Source organism: Enoplosus armatus, chromosome 7 (genome assembly GCF_043641665.1).
Source record: "Enoplosus armatus isolate fEnoArm2 chromosome 7, fEnoArm2.hap1, whole genome shotgun sequence".
NCBI classification, from domain to species: Eukaryota; Metazoa; Chordata; class Actinopteri; order Centrarchiformes; family Enoplosidae; genus Enoplosus; species Enoplosus armatus.
In genome coordinates, this window is record NC_092186.1 from 24686312 (window position 1) to 24701452 (window position 15141).

The 15141-nt window shown below is 42.2% G+C and overlaps 2 protein-coding genes across 2 annotated transcripts; both read left to right on the forward strand.

Moving 5' to 3' along the window:
• The first annotated feature begins 2097 nt into the window (after positions 1-2097).
• On the forward strand, positions 2098-5302 carry glrx2 (glutaredoxin 2). Its single transcript, XM_070909483.1, has 4 exons — positions 2098-2207; positions 3271-3337; positions 3766-3942; positions 5060-5302. Exons 1-4 carry the CDS (start codon positions 2098-2100, stop codon positions 5222-5224), a joined length of 519 nt encoding a protein of 172 aa, XP_070765584.1. The 3' UTR covers positions 5225-5302.
• A 986-nt stretch (positions 5303-6288) lies between these two features.
• Positions 6289-11774, forward strand: uchl5 (ubiquitin carboxyl-terminal hydrolase L5). Its single transcript, XM_070908246.1, has 11 exons — positions 6289-6429; positions 6892-6955; positions 7037-7142; positions 7748-7873; positions 8512-8573; positions 8920-9050; positions 9272-9335; positions 9575-9677; positions 10387-10500; positions 10777-10875; positions 11349-11774. Exons 1-11 carry the CDS (start codon positions 6354-6356, stop codon positions 11391-11393), a joined length of 990 nt encoding a protein of 329 aa, XP_070764347.1. The 5' UTR covers positions 6289-6353; the 3' UTR covers positions 11394-11774.
• Positions 11775-15141: the final 3367 nt, after the last annotated feature.

Genomic DNA, 15141 nt, shown 5'->3' on the forward strand with positions numbered 1-15141 from the left:
CACATTGGTTTGTGTCACTTAACCAATATCACCTAATAGCATGTTTTAAATAGTTAGGCATATCAAATGAGCTCAGGTCATTTTGTATATGTGGGCGCGTACATTTATTTTCGGGAGACTGTATAAATGTTATAGCGGCATTTCCATTACGTGTATCATAAATTAAATGTGCTCTATGGCACTCAGTAGTGCGGATGTGTCCACCGGCCGTTTGTCAACAAATTCCAGTTGCACGTGTCAGAATTTCATTGCAGCTTGAAATGTTTTTCCATGCCTCATTACCAACCTGCTTCACATGAGCTGGGGCGCACACATTTCCCTCACTGTGCCTGAAATGGTACATGAAATACGCTTCTTAAAATTCTCCTCACTTTTAAGAGTTTTAGCCCATTATCATATCATTCTGGCCAGTCGAGAGACTGTTCAGTATTTGTGCCGTGGTTCGTCTTTCTACCCACCGTAAGAGGAAAAACACTACAGGGAAGTTCTGTCTAAGCCCGAATGAGCTAAAAGTGCCTCCACAATTTGACCAGTACTGGAGGATTTGTCTCTTTCTATTTAGGAACACTGAGTTTAATGGCATAACATGACTCCATTCAGAGGTTAATATGCCTGCCAGTGAGGGGTGAGATCCGTTACCATGGCAACCCTCCGGCCAGCCAGTGGGAAAAATCAGTTTTTCCCTTATACCATGACCAACCTTTGGTGAAGGTACGATGACGGCACAGGTTATGTTTGTTTGATCAGATTTTACATGGGGAAGATGATGGATGGAGCCCTCTCCCAAAAGGAAGCACCTGCCTTTTTATGTGAGGGGAAAAGGTTACACACCTTCAAATCTTGCCCGGGAGGTGAAAACTCCAGCTTGATGTCGAAGCTCCATCCAGCCCGACCAAAATGACAGACATTGTAGAGATCAGTTGGACCAGTCCTCCTTGTCTTTTATCACGTGTATCGATGCTGTCAGCAGGTATTTCAACCCTTATGCTATTCTCCACTGTCCCCCTTAACATTTCCGGATTTGTGTCGCCATATTACCCACTCCAGGGCAAAACTGCGGCTCTCTTTGATGGTGTGAATCCACTCTGAAATGATGCATTTCTTGCTTGGCTTTGAAAAAAAAATAAAAATAAAGGTATTTGAAGTGAAGCGCTCCTGTGCTGCCTCATCAGATATCTTTAGATTTGGGATTGATTCCCCGAGCCTGTGAGCCTATTCTGGGAGAACACGGTAAATGGGAAAAAGTTACTCCTGAACTAATGCATTTCCTCCCGCATTTGAAGGAGGAGGGGAAACGAACACCTTTGAGGATAAAGGAGGAAATAATCTGCATTTGTGCCAGCGTTGGTGCCTGTGCTGTACAAACGAGAGTGTGATGACAAAGGGATGTTTTCTCTACTGTCTGCTGGAATCCCACTGGTTTCTTTGCCCTCGCACTCAGCGCAGGTGATGACCTATTAGTAATATGACTATTACGTATTACTCAATCCTGTAAGAATCTGCTACTAATCCTGACTGAGTACACGCTGTGTTTTGGTGCACTCTCTTCCTCTTTCAGTATGGAGGCTACTCTATATCTACATCTGTGAGCTCGGGCCCCATCACTGCATTAGAAACACATTTTAGTTATACCAGGATAAACATCAAGTATGGCAAAAAAGTAATCTACTGTATATGGGATGTATATACTCCAAGTTTAATTTTAAAAAACATTCATGAAATGTGCAGTGTCATAACATTTCTAGCATGCGTGGATCTGATATTCATAAAATGCAAAAAACGGTTCACTTTAATGCTTAATTAGAAAGATTTAAAGTTTTGGTGAGACAGGGACTTTACACCCACCAGTAAATTATTTCTTTTGCAAATACAACGCCTTTAGCGTAGCGACCTGTCTGTGCGGAAGGTTTAAAAAGCACACTTTCGATGTTGACGTTATGGGCGTTACGTTGAAACCGCGGCTTGCGTCAGAAACTACTTCCGGTCTGGTCACGTAAGGTAGGCTTCGGGCGTAAACAGTGCAAATAAGGGGCGAAAGCGAGCGTACCGTAGCAGCCAGGCGGTGTGTAACTTCAGACCTGTTCGCTCACTAACCGCATGTTTCATCCAGGCCAACAGCTCGATTCTTTTTTGGCCGTATGTTACTTTGTCTCCATGTTTGCTCGAGCAGGATGTCTTCCCAGGGTGGCGTGGACCGGCTGCCGAAGGTCATTCCCGCTAGCTTGACTAAAAATATGGTATAGTTAGCTAGTTTAATAAATCCACCACAGGCCATTATAAAAAAGAAACGCTTGCACCCATGGAAATATAAGTACAACGTCGCTTCACAGAGGGCGAAAAGGCTAATTTAAGTTACCTTAATTTAGCGCATTCACTGCCGCATGCTTAACGTACCTTTTACCATGTCGAGCAGAGGTGTTTCATAATCATGCATATTTAAAAGTTTAATCTATTTGAAATTGCCTTGCTCATCGGCATACGCGCACGACTTGTACTCTTTACGTCTCAACAGATTCCTCTGGTAAATTCGGCACGCATGCGAGCATTTAACTATCCGTTATTTCACAGAAATTCAACCTTCACCGTCGGCGTGCTTGTTGTTGTCAACGTTAGCTAACGTCACCTCCGTTCGTGTCGTTTCACCAAATGCCTCGCGGTGTGCGGCAGTGAAGCAATTAAACACATTTAGATATAACTGAAACAACTACCGGGAGGTGTGTCAAGTGTATACCGAATGTACAACAAGGTGGTCGCGTTTCATTAAACCATTTACAGCCACGTTGTACTAACTTTTTTTTTTATTTATTTTTTTTACCTTCTTAATAATGCCATATTTCCAATGGAGTTTGGTATGTCGCCTACCCACATCAAATCTAAGCTAATTACCAGTGCGAGTGAAGAGCATGTGTCACTCCTAATCCTGGATTACCTAGCACATAAACCTTACTGCAGCTGTAGACCAAGCGTTATAACGGAGTAAAAGAACGTTATTTAAGTCGTGGTTAAAAAAAAAAAAAAAATCAGTTGCTAGGACTTTTACTATGCGCATGGGTATCCTGAGACCAGCAGTTATCCTCCACTTAGATATCATGTTGATGCTAATTATTAGCCTTCAGTCCGTCTCTACCTGTGATATCTTCAAGTGTCGAAGGTTATTGCATGAATCTGGCCATGGTGTTGATGCTTGCTAGTGTTGTCAGTTGGATTCCGTGAGATTCTAACAGTGGACCAAATACTGTGTGCTCCAATGTTGTGTTTTGTCCTTTTCAGAATGGGGAATTTTACATCCTCCACTGCAGTGGGTCTGTCCAGCACATCCTGTTTACAGTATGTTCGGGTAAGTAGATGCTTTCAGGTCTGGTATGAAGTGGACCCAAAATGAGTGTCTGGAACTCTGTAACAGACGAGGCCTTGAAATGTAAGCACGTTTTTGAAGCTAATTCCCAGACCCTTGCTGATTATTTAGCCAAAGTCTACATTTCCCGTAAGGTGAAGCGAGGGTTCAATTTGAATTGTAGCATTTAGAAAATGTATGATTTAGAAAGTGGTTGGATTGCAGACCATGAACACATCAAGCTCTGTTTATGTATCATCTGCACCAGTTTACCCACTGACTAAAAATGAACCATGGAAATATTGAATAAAATTGCAGTTATGGGTTCCTTTTGCCTTTGCCTAGCAACTGACTTGAGGTCTGATATGTGCGGCCTTATTTCTGTGTTCTGCTCTTATTCAATTAAATTTTATTTTTGCCTGACCTTTCAGGAGGTGGTGTCACAGAACTGCGTTGTGATATTTTCGAAGACCACCTGTCCTTATTGCAAAATGGCCAAGAATGTGTTCAATGAAATTGGTGCGACGTACAAAGTGATTGAACTGGATGAACACAATGATGGGAGGAGACTGCAAGAGGCCTTAGCTCAGATGACGGGTGCCAGAACGGTAAGAGCCTCATGGTGTATGTTGGGATCGGAATTTAAAGTTAACTATTTAACATCTGTTGAAAAAAGAATCAAAACATGCACATTTCACAGCTTGTTTGTTCTGTCAGCTGAATTGAGGTTGACTTGACTAGTGTTTTTGTTAGGACTGCTGCCAAGAATTAGAACTTGCGCTGGTCTTTATCTCAGATTCATACTCAGATTCAGCTATTTTGAGTCAAGGTAAGGACCCCAGAGCAAGTTGATCTTTTTCACATAATAGTCTTTAATGATAGCAAATATATACTTTTAATGGTGATAATATTTTGATAGTAATGATTTGAATATTTAGTTTAACACAGATCTTCCAGTATGAAATTGTTCTGAAAGTATATAGGCACAATTACATGTTTGGGGAAAGGTCACCTGTACATAAACACTGCATAATATACACTGAGAACCCTCAGTTACAATATGCAAATTGCTTTTCCAGTTGCTTAAGAAATAAACATTAATATACAGACAGTGGATACCTCTGCTGCTAAAAATGAGACGCTAGCTGAATGTTTTATACACTGCTCTTCGCTAATAAGAGAGTTATTTTGAGTTATTTTGTCAGTCCAGGATAGAGGAGCTCTAATTTTTCATTGGCATCCAAGCGAAATGCTGCACTGTTGAGTGTGGCCGTCTCTAAAGGTGAGCAGGCTGAGGTGGACAAAACACAGTAGAGTTCAGTAAAGAAAGGAGTTGATATTTTAGTCGATATGATCCATTAAATTATGCTTGGATTGGCCCTGATGCCGATCCTGTGGATCGGCTCGGGACATCTCAATTGAAACAGGTTGATGAAAGTTAATAACAATTAGAACAGATATTGGTAAAGGCGGAGCCAAATGACAAAATTATTTGTAGCAATTCACCTTTTTTTTTTTTTAAAAAAGAAGGTTTTAAATGCTGAACTCTTTAGGCAGTTTGTAGTTTAATGGCAGGATGTTGTGGAAGCCAGAGGGCTGCAGCTTGAGGTGGCTCATAAAGCTTGAAGTGTTCAAGATGTAACACTGCACTTACACCTCCATTTATTTTTTTAAGAACTACTCATTCGCACCGTGCTAATGTTGTGACATGATTTGTGTGTTCAGGTGCCGAGAGTCTTCATTAACGGAAACTGCATCGGGGGTGGCTCTGATACCAAACAGCTCCATCAGCAGGGAAAGTTGGTGCCCCTGATCGAACAGTGTGCTCCCTGCTGTGCTGCGGCCGGCTCCGAAGGCTCGGGCAGCGGACAGTTTGAGTCTGCCAAATGACTAACCGTTCTTGTAGTTTTTTTCAATCCTGTATTTGCAAAATGTTTGCTCGATCTCGTGCTACAAGTTGTACATTGCTTGAGTACCTCTATGTTATTAATTTATCTATGTGCATTGGCCACTTAATGTTAAGCTACATACATTTTCATCCAGGGATGTACAGTATTATTATTATTATTGTTATTACTATTATTAAAGCTGCCATCTTTTAAACAAAACCTGTGAATAGTGGAACTACTTCTTATACTACTCATACTCTTCTGCATGGATATTGTAGTGAACAATATTACAGTCATAAAAAAAAAAGCATGATCTCTTTAGGCACCAAGCAACATCAAACTGAACCTCATTGGATTGTCAAGTATTGACCGTTTGATTCAATACTTATCTTGTAAGAACTACAGATTTTTGTATGATTAGCACATTTTTATTGTGCTAAATATCTGAACATTGGATCTTATTGAGAAATGTTATTTGCATTGACTGTGAAAAATACAGTACTGTATCTTTTTTACTTGCTTGGCAAAGCATTTTCTATGTCAGTGTATCTGTAGACTAGCAGTAGTTGTGTTTGTCTCTGAATATCTTTGATATGGTGGTTGGTTTACTAAAGTGTATGAATATCCTAATGCAGTCAGTGTTATACATATGTAGATATATCGGCGTATATATTAAGTCACAACAACTTTCCTCAATGCCTTGAATGTGTATTTATAATTATTAATAAATATGAATGAAGGTCCACTATCAGCGTTTCACCGAAGAGTGCTTCATTTGTTACACTTGTCCTCGATGGAGGGCGGGATTTGGTTCTAGCTAATAATAAAGGTATTTTGTAGTCATGGCATATTCATTTTCAGTCTTGTCTTTGGATACATAGATGTGTGTATGTATCTAAAAAAGATGCCTGTCGCCAATGTTTGGAACGAGAGGTTTTTATCAAATATTCGTCGCCTTCCTATGGTGTCCGCTGTGAAATAAAACGCGCGCTCCCAGTTTGCCCTCATAGCACAGCATCACGGTGAGGTCACTCCAGTGAAATTAGCTTGACTAGCGGGCTTACTGCTAAGATAGGATATTAGCATCCTGTATATGTGCACGGTAGGTTGAATAAACGACAGTGTAAAGAATGGCTGGAAGCGCAGGAGAGTGGTGTCTGATGGAGAGTGACCCCGGCGTGTTCACAGAACTGATAAAGGGATTTGGTGAGTGAGACTTGTAAACGTAGCTTAACGCTAACTGCTCATTCACTGTGATGTGGCTATCCGAATAGCGCTAGCGCGCTAGTTAGCCGCTGTAAAGCGAACGGTACCTTCTAAATGACTAATAACCCAATGCTCAAATGAGAAAAAAAAATGGCTGGACGAGGATGAAACCAAAATATTTAAAAGGTCGTGCATTCTCAACAGCCAAATACGTGCATGTAATAAATGGTCAGCCTTAGCGAACCTCATAAGGCAAGCTAACTGGCTAGCATTACTCAGCGTTCAAAACAACGGCGAGTGAAAACAAATCCACACTCATGAATGAGGACATGTGTCGTGAAAAGCTGCTCGGTCAGTTCACGGCCGGGTACACCTTAACGCTACTTACACAGTTACTACTACTACTACTACTATTACTACAACGTGTGAGTCAATGTTTGATGCTTTACTTGTCCCTGTCAGGTTGCAAAGGCGCCCAGGTTGAAGAGATATGGAGCATGGAGCCAGAGAACTTTGACAACTTGAAGTATGTTCACACTTGCAGCTTCGTTGTATTGCATGCTCCCTGAGACGGATGGGCGTGTTAAATGTACCTGTTGTCTTCCAGACCAGTTCATGGATTGATTTTCCTGTTCAAGTGGCAGCCAGGTGAAGAGCCAGCAGGATCAATCGTTCAAGATTCGAGGCTCGACCACATCTTCTTTGCGAAACAGGTTTGCTTAGCTTTGTCATTTTAAAAACCTAAATGCTGAACATTTTAACACTAGCAAGGTATTATTTTGCAGTCCATAGCCAAGAAAATGCCAGCCTATATCTGCTTGTGCAATGCTTGTCTCAATATCTGAAGTGCTGCAGTGTAGTTCCAAAAGAAAGATCACAATGCAGAGTAAAAATATCTAACCGCCCAGTAACCACACTGACCAGAACAAAGGAGAAACCGAAGTGGAATACAAGTTGTTATAGTGCAGAGTTTTTCCAGCCAAGTGGGATATTAGACATTAGGTAATGATCTGCTGGGCTTCTTAATTGACTGGTTCTCTGACATTAAGCACACAGCCCACAACGAAGTGTGAGGATGCTTCTCCTCAGGGGATTATTCTTTCTTACACAGATATAGGAAGACCTTGCTCTATACGGACACAAGTATTTATTTGAAACTTTGCTGTCACAGAGATTTGCATAAACTGCCGCTTCTTAAGGTCTGATCACTCAGTTTACAACGCGGGTGCTTTTAGATGCATATCATGCATCAGTAAGGGGATTCTTTTGTCTGTCCAATCAGTGACCTGTGTATTTGTGTGTGTCTGTATGTTTTCAGGTCATTAACAACGCCTGCGCCACCCAGGCAATAGTCAGCGTTCTGCTCAACTGCTCCCACTCTGACATGTTGCTTGGAGACACACTGACGGAGTTCAGAGAGTTTTCACAGAGTTTCGACGCTGCTGTACGTTCATGGTATTTTTCTGTTGAATTGGGGGAAGAAAAAAAACCAACTGTGGCTTTGGTTGTTTTTATTTTAAATTTCCATTTTAAATTATGTGCATTAGGTTCAGGTGTTTCCTTATCCATATCCAAACCTTCCCTTTTTTTAATTTAAGTGACACCAGCATTTGACTTTGACTCAAATGATAAGTAATACATTATTCATTACGCTGTCTAAAAATAATGTTAAAACTGCTTTCCCTCTGGGAGCAGTGATGCATTACGGAACTCGCTATTGTAATTTCCCCTTCCATCTCGAACACTGACAGTTTTATCCTCTTACCTTCGAAAACCATGATGACTCAGTTGTCTGACCCGCAAATTTTCAGAAGAACCAGGCTGAACTGATTTATGATGCTTAAAATCTCAAAGTAGAGATTTCCGCCTTGACAAAGCTACTTTGTGTTATTTTTATTTATTTAGGCAGCAACTAATAAGTCATTTATCTGAATTAGTACCTTTTGTAATATTACTGAAACACTAATTGTAAGCATGACTTGTTAGTTGAAAAAGGAATGTATAATGTGTCCCATACAGCCCGTCTTTAAGGCAAGGGTTGTACAGTCAGCATTTTAATCCTGCATCTCCCGCTCTCCTCAGATGAAAGGTTTGGCTCTTAGCAACTCTGAAGTGATCCGACAAGTTCACAACAGCTTTGCCAGGTAAGCTCCTCGTATCATATCCAGCTAGAGAAGCTCTCGTTGATTGGCGTCATGTTATTTTTAGCTCCTCCATTCTATCTCGCTGACAAAGTGATTGGCCCATTTATCGTTTAATGCACCAGTCTGCTTTGGTGAAACGGGCAAATGTGAGGCTGGTTCATTTGTTTGGGCACTCCAAAAATAATATGACGTAGATTTGTGTTGTGATTCTTCTTGGAGCCGAGTGCATTCCTACTCCCTTACTCTTGGATTTTTAATACATAAAATAAAACACTAGCATCTACATTTGTTCGTGATGCATGATAATTATCTTTTTCATGATTGTGCGTTTGGTTTGTATTTGCAGACAGCAAATGTTTGAATTTGATGCAAAGTCGTCGGCAAAGGACGAGGACGCCTTTCACTTTGTGAGCTATGTTCCTGTAAACGGCAGACTATACGAGCTGGATGGACTTCGAGAGGGACCAATTGACCTGGGTAAGCAGAGAAATGTAATTTTGTCTTTTTCCTTTTATTGCTTTATCTTTAAAGTCCCTCGGTGTGAGGTCCTGCTGTGTACAGCTGAATTTGTCGCGTTGGCCGTGGCCCATTTCCCCTAAAACTGTCTGTTTTATGACAATGCACTGTTTGTGCTTTCAGTTCCTGTATATACGTCCACCTGCAGGATTAGTGAATCCCATCTGCGTTTTTTTCACCAGGTGCGTGCAACCAGGATGACTGGATCAGCGCAGTTCGCCCAGTGATCGAGAAAAGAATACAGAAGTGAATATCTTTGTACATTTATTTTCGATTAATATAAAATAAACCAAATACTTTCTGTCAAAGTTGATGTGAGATTTTGCATCTCTTTCACTTTCTTTTAAAACACTGGGTAGTGACCCCAAAAGAGAATTCATGTAAGGAATATTTGCAGTAATGATTCAGTCTGACTTCATACATTTGCATTTCCCTATAAAGCAAAGATTCTGTACATGTTAAAATGGTACTATTTCCCACTTCAGGTACAGTGAAGGAGAGATCCGATTCAACCTAATGGCCATTGTGTCAGACAGAAAGATGATATACGAGAGAAAAATTGCAGAGCTCCAGACCCAGCTTACCGAGGTGAGTGGCAGCAAAATGCAATCTGCCGCCGAGTTGCAACATTTGCAAAATGATTACACTGATCGTTCCAAATGGGAGCTTGAGGTGAATGAGGGATACCCCTACTATGGATCGTGGAGATCTTGAAATATTATGGAAAAGTAGCGATGTTTATTCAGGTCAAGGAAGTTAGGGTTAGGTGGAGTATTTTATACATTTGACACATTTTCAGGATTCTATCAAAACGTACATCTTTTAGACGTGTGTTGCATTCAACGGTAGTTTTCATCCCATCTGCAGTGGACAAGTGTTCGTCCCCCAAGCTAAAAAATCCTTGATCCACTGACATTTTTTTGTTTTGAAAGGTTTAGTCTGTTGCACCAGATGCCACACCCAGCGTCATTATTGGGTGTCGTCGGAAATGTGCTCTTGTTTCGCCTGCACCCAGCCACACCTAAGGGTGAGGTCAAGGTACACAGATCACACCCTGAGAGCACATCTGCATTACTGCAGCAAAGTGGAACATTCAGCCACTGGAGGTTAGCAAAAACAAGGTTTAACTTCATTTGGCCTTAAGCAAGCCTTGCAGCAGTGTGACAGGAGTTTAATCAACAGAAGAATACTCCTCACCAACTGTCTTATCATCAGAGTGCTGATCTTTCCATCCAGACTAGGCTGGGTATATCCTGGTTATATAGACCTTTTTTTCTCCCCCCCCCTCTGTATCCAGGATGAACCAATGGACACAGACCAGAGCAGCACGTTTCTTAGCTCCATCCAGTCAGAGATTGCCAAGTACCAGCTCCTTATTGAAGAGGAAAATCAGAAACTTAAAAGATATAAGGTGGGTTTCAACCTCAACACCACATTCCCTACAATGACATGCTGCATGTCACGTGACATTCACTCTGATAGAAATACAGGGAAATTGCCTATAACACTACAGTGCATGTGTTGTTTTTTTGTTTTTTTCCTGTGAAAAATAAATTTTTTGAATAACCACAAGCACATTATACATGTAGAGGAACCTCCCGAATGTACTTTAACCACAGAGGTCCTCTTCATTTCCTCCGTACACACCAGTCATGCCCAGTTTTCCCGCATTGGTGTTTTCCTGCAGGTTGAAAACATTCGACGAAAGCACAACTACCTTCCTTTCATCATGGAGCTACTGAAGACACTGGCAGAGTACCAGCAGTTAATACCTTTGGTGGAGAAGGTATTTTCTTTCTTTCTGTCTTGTGGATATCCACTTTCAGTGCATGTGTGTCTGGGACTTCAATAACTTGACGTTTTGAAACATCCTCGGGTGTCTCCCTCTTCTTCAAACATGCATATTCATTTTAATGACATGGACTTCGGTTTGGTTGTCTCAGGAAGGAAGAACATAATGAGATTGTCGAGGCATTTATTTACTAAAACACTGATCGCTGCAATGATGCTTAGAAAACCAGAGCTTCAGTGTTTATTCTGTCCACAAGAGGGCAAACGTAATGGCTCACAAGCATGTTCATGAATAAGACTTTTTAGTTTTACAATGCTTTAGGTGTGTTTTTAATCAATTACAGTAATTAAAATGACATGTCTGCAGAGCGTGTGCCCAGATTTAGTGATTAGAGTCATTAAAAACAAGTATTCTTTACTAATTCCTGTGTGAATTCTCGATGAAAATGTCTTTTTTTTTTCCACCAGGCGAAGGAGAAACAGAGCGCCAAGAAAGCACAGGAGGCCAAGTGAACAACAACAACAACAACATGCAGTTCAACAGAGAAGCCTCTCAATCGCACGCGCGCATCAAGAACCCCCCACGGTCACTCTTTCATCACTGAGCCACATACAGATACAGTACATCATCTGTCATATTCATATAAAATGACCACGGATGGTCTGCGGCACGTTCCTCACTGTGGCATCCTGTGAACCATCCAGAGATTCAGAACTGCACTGCAGGTGTAGCAGAGAGAGAGAGAGACAGAGAGAGAGAGAGAGAGAGACTGTCTGGCAAAAAAAAAGAAAAAAAAAAAAAGAAAAAGATGCTCTCTCCATGTGTGTCCATCAGCTCTAATGCATGATAGAAGGAAAGATGTGCTCAAATTACGTTCTGTCTTATTTTCATAATAAAATGTCTAGATGTTTGTGGATTGGTGTTTTCATGGGCAGATTTCCAAAATGATGTCAAGTCAATTTTAGACAAGTCTGCAGACAATTTTATTTTTTTTTTATCTTAATGCTCCTGGCTGAGATAAATCCACTTAGTAGTCAGACTTAGCAGTAGATCTTTGCCACCACCTGCTGGCGTAGGAGAGGGAGAACAACACTGCACAAAGCCATCGGATAGACTTCGTTTTTGGTCCAATGTAAATTAATTAGTGAAGCCACGGTATGTATTTGGTAAGATCAATATCAAACCTTTTCAAAAACCGATTTTAACAAATCTCGCGCTCAAATCTGTGTTCGACCGTTTGACCTGATGAGAGCGCACACTGAAAGTCCTTATAAGTGCATCATTAAGAAGCGACTGGTCCAAGTTTGGTGACTCGTGTGTTTTTTGGATGGCTTCCCGTAGCAGCATATTGACGTTTTTTTTGTTTGTTTTTTTTTTTTTTTAAACATGGGAGTCTGTAGCGGCCCGTGTGATTTGGCCCGTAAATCAGCTTCTGGTTCGAACTGTACGAAGCAGCCGTACTTGGCGGACTTGAACACAGCATGCGTCTGCAGTCCCGCTCGGTCTGACGTACCAGCAGTCTTCTGACCAAAAGCAGAACGTGGCCCTTTTCTATTTTTGGTCTCCATTGTTTACATACACACCTTAAGTACTCCTTGGACCTGATCCCAGTAGTCTGTTGCCAAGAAGACCCACAGGTTTTACTACCAGCTCAGAGCAGAGAGAACAGCGTGTCTGTTTTATCATCCTATCTGAGGTCAGGCCACGTGGATGAGCAAACAAACAAACAAAACAAAACAAAAAAAGCATTCACAGTCCAGTTCTGCAGGGCGTTCATGAATACCTTCTCTGACATCAAACGCAGTGATAACCACATTGTCGTCGCTGTTTCATCCTTTATCTCTGGCCGAGGTCACACAAAGCAGAGCGTGTGGTGTGGGTAGGCGGACGCCAATACAGATGCGAGAAAGACATGCAAGTCTTAAAAATAGCCGAAGACCGCTGCGTGACGGAATGTGTGCGGCGTAGGCCTACTTTGAAGGTCAAGGGGAGTTCATTTGTACAGCACATTATCACATACAAAGGCTCAGAGCCCCCCCCCCCCCCCCCCCCCCAAAAAAAAAAAAATAAAGCAGCGGCTCCATACACAGACAAGGGAAAAGTCCTTGAAAAATAACATGAGCAGTAAAGCTGCAACTAGCAATTGTTTTTCCTTGGTGATTCTTTTCTTGTTTGTTGTCTCCAACGGTCCAAACCCCACAAGTATTCAATCTCACAATGATCTGAAACAGAGAAGCAGCAGAGGAGCCGGAGCCAGCGAATGTTTTGGCATGTTTTTGTTGATAGCGATGATTAATAGGGTTTTCATAATCAGCACGAGCGCAAGAGAACTTCCCGATGTGCAATAGGTGTGAAAAAGACGTGTGTAAAATCAGCCCATGGGGGGGGGGGGGGGGTGCGGGGGTTATAATCCAAACAAAACCTCTGCAGCTATGCTAGAGGTGAGGCCTCGCTTAGGCACAGCGGTGCTTTGAGAGAAATGCTAACAACATGCTAACATGCTCACAGTCACAAAACTAATTCAGTTGAGTGGCTCGGCTAAATATAAGAGATGCATCATTCTTCTGGAAGTGTCACTTTCAATGCTTCCGCTCTAAAAGGGGAGGGGGGGGGGGGGCGTTTCTGCAAGATGATTTTCTCCTAGAGTGGTGTAGATGGCTTGATTGGATGATCTGAAGACGGTTGGGAATCACTGAATTATTAAGTGTCGGACAAAGTGAAATTTCGTTAATGGCACCGTGTGAACAATATATTTATTAGCTTTCACAACAAAAAAAACGAACGGAAATGGATACGTTAAGAAATCCACAGGAGAAAGCAGCTCAGATTCATACATACAACACCAGAGGTTCCAAAGTCCAGTGTGCAAAAGGAAACAATCAAGAAAATCCCTGCAGCATGATGGCAGAGAGAGACACCAGGTTCCACATAGTTCAGGTAGGGCTCTCAAATTTGATCAGACTGGTCTGTATTTGAATGTCGGTACGTTTTCATTAATCCACTGCGATGATATGTTCGTCCTCGCAGCATAAGGAAAGAATACAGTGCAATCTCTCATTGTTTTTTTTGATGTAACATATCTGCTTGGGAGGCCCAGGATGAGGGACAATGGGTCCATCTCTAGCTCCAAACCCAGTATTTTTTTTTTTCCCATTCAGATTGTACGTTGAACCAGTACTTTCGCAGCTTGACAGCATGACCAAAGACACTATATGAAAAGTCAAGCGGGGCACCGAAGATATTACACTACAGTTCATCCTGAGGGGGACATGGACTGTCTGCAGCAAACTGAATGGCAATCCATCCAATAGCTGTCGAGGCGTATCACGTAAAGAAATCACAAATGTCAACCCCATGGTGGCGCTGGAGGAAAAGTCTGAAATAATTATCGGATGGACGGCCATGTACATTTTGTACAGTCTGGACCAAAGAGGCGGATCGACCGGCCAACGTTAAAATGGGATTACGATAATTCAAAAGAAAATGTAACCCTTTATTAATGCAGTTACGCACACACACACACACTTTCCCAACCAGTCTGGGTTTCAAACCATTGATGTTCAGATCACAGTTCTGCTCCTCTCACCTGTAGGCCAGCAGAGGCGTATGGCTCTGGAGAGCTGCGCGACGACAGCAGGCCTACAGGTTTGAGGGGAGGGCGGGAGCTGACAGCCTATCGGGCGTCTGGCCACTGTCAGCCACTGAGCTGTGAGCTCACGGCTGAAAAAACTGCAGGCGGAGGAGGACTCTGTCTGCTCTCTGTGTTTACGACTTTAAACATTGTTATGGCACAGGAACCCCCCCCCCCCCCCCCCCCCCTCCCCATCAGCTGCACAAAGAGGAATGAAATGTTCCAAAAAGCTGAGAAATGTTTTTGTTGCTGCAACTGAGTACTGAAGTGACTAGTTGGTGAGCATTGTGGAGCATTTAGCAGCTAAAATGCCATATTTCTCTCAGGGGTGGGGGGTGGGGGCAACAGAGAGTTAAAAGGAGAATGAATATTTGACTTACATTGGCCAGAAACACGACTCCAACTGTATATAATAATAATGTTGCTCCTCATCTATTTGATGTGTAAAGAAACAACTGTTTGCTAACACATTATCCCTATCACCTTTAAAGGTAATAGCTTGTATGCGCTGCCCCCCAAGTCCCCCCCCCCACCCGTCCCAAGACACTGAACCCAAAGCTGCTCACGATGGAGACCAGCACCTTGCACGGCAGCTCGGTCGCCATCGGCTGCGTGAGTGTGTGCGTGAA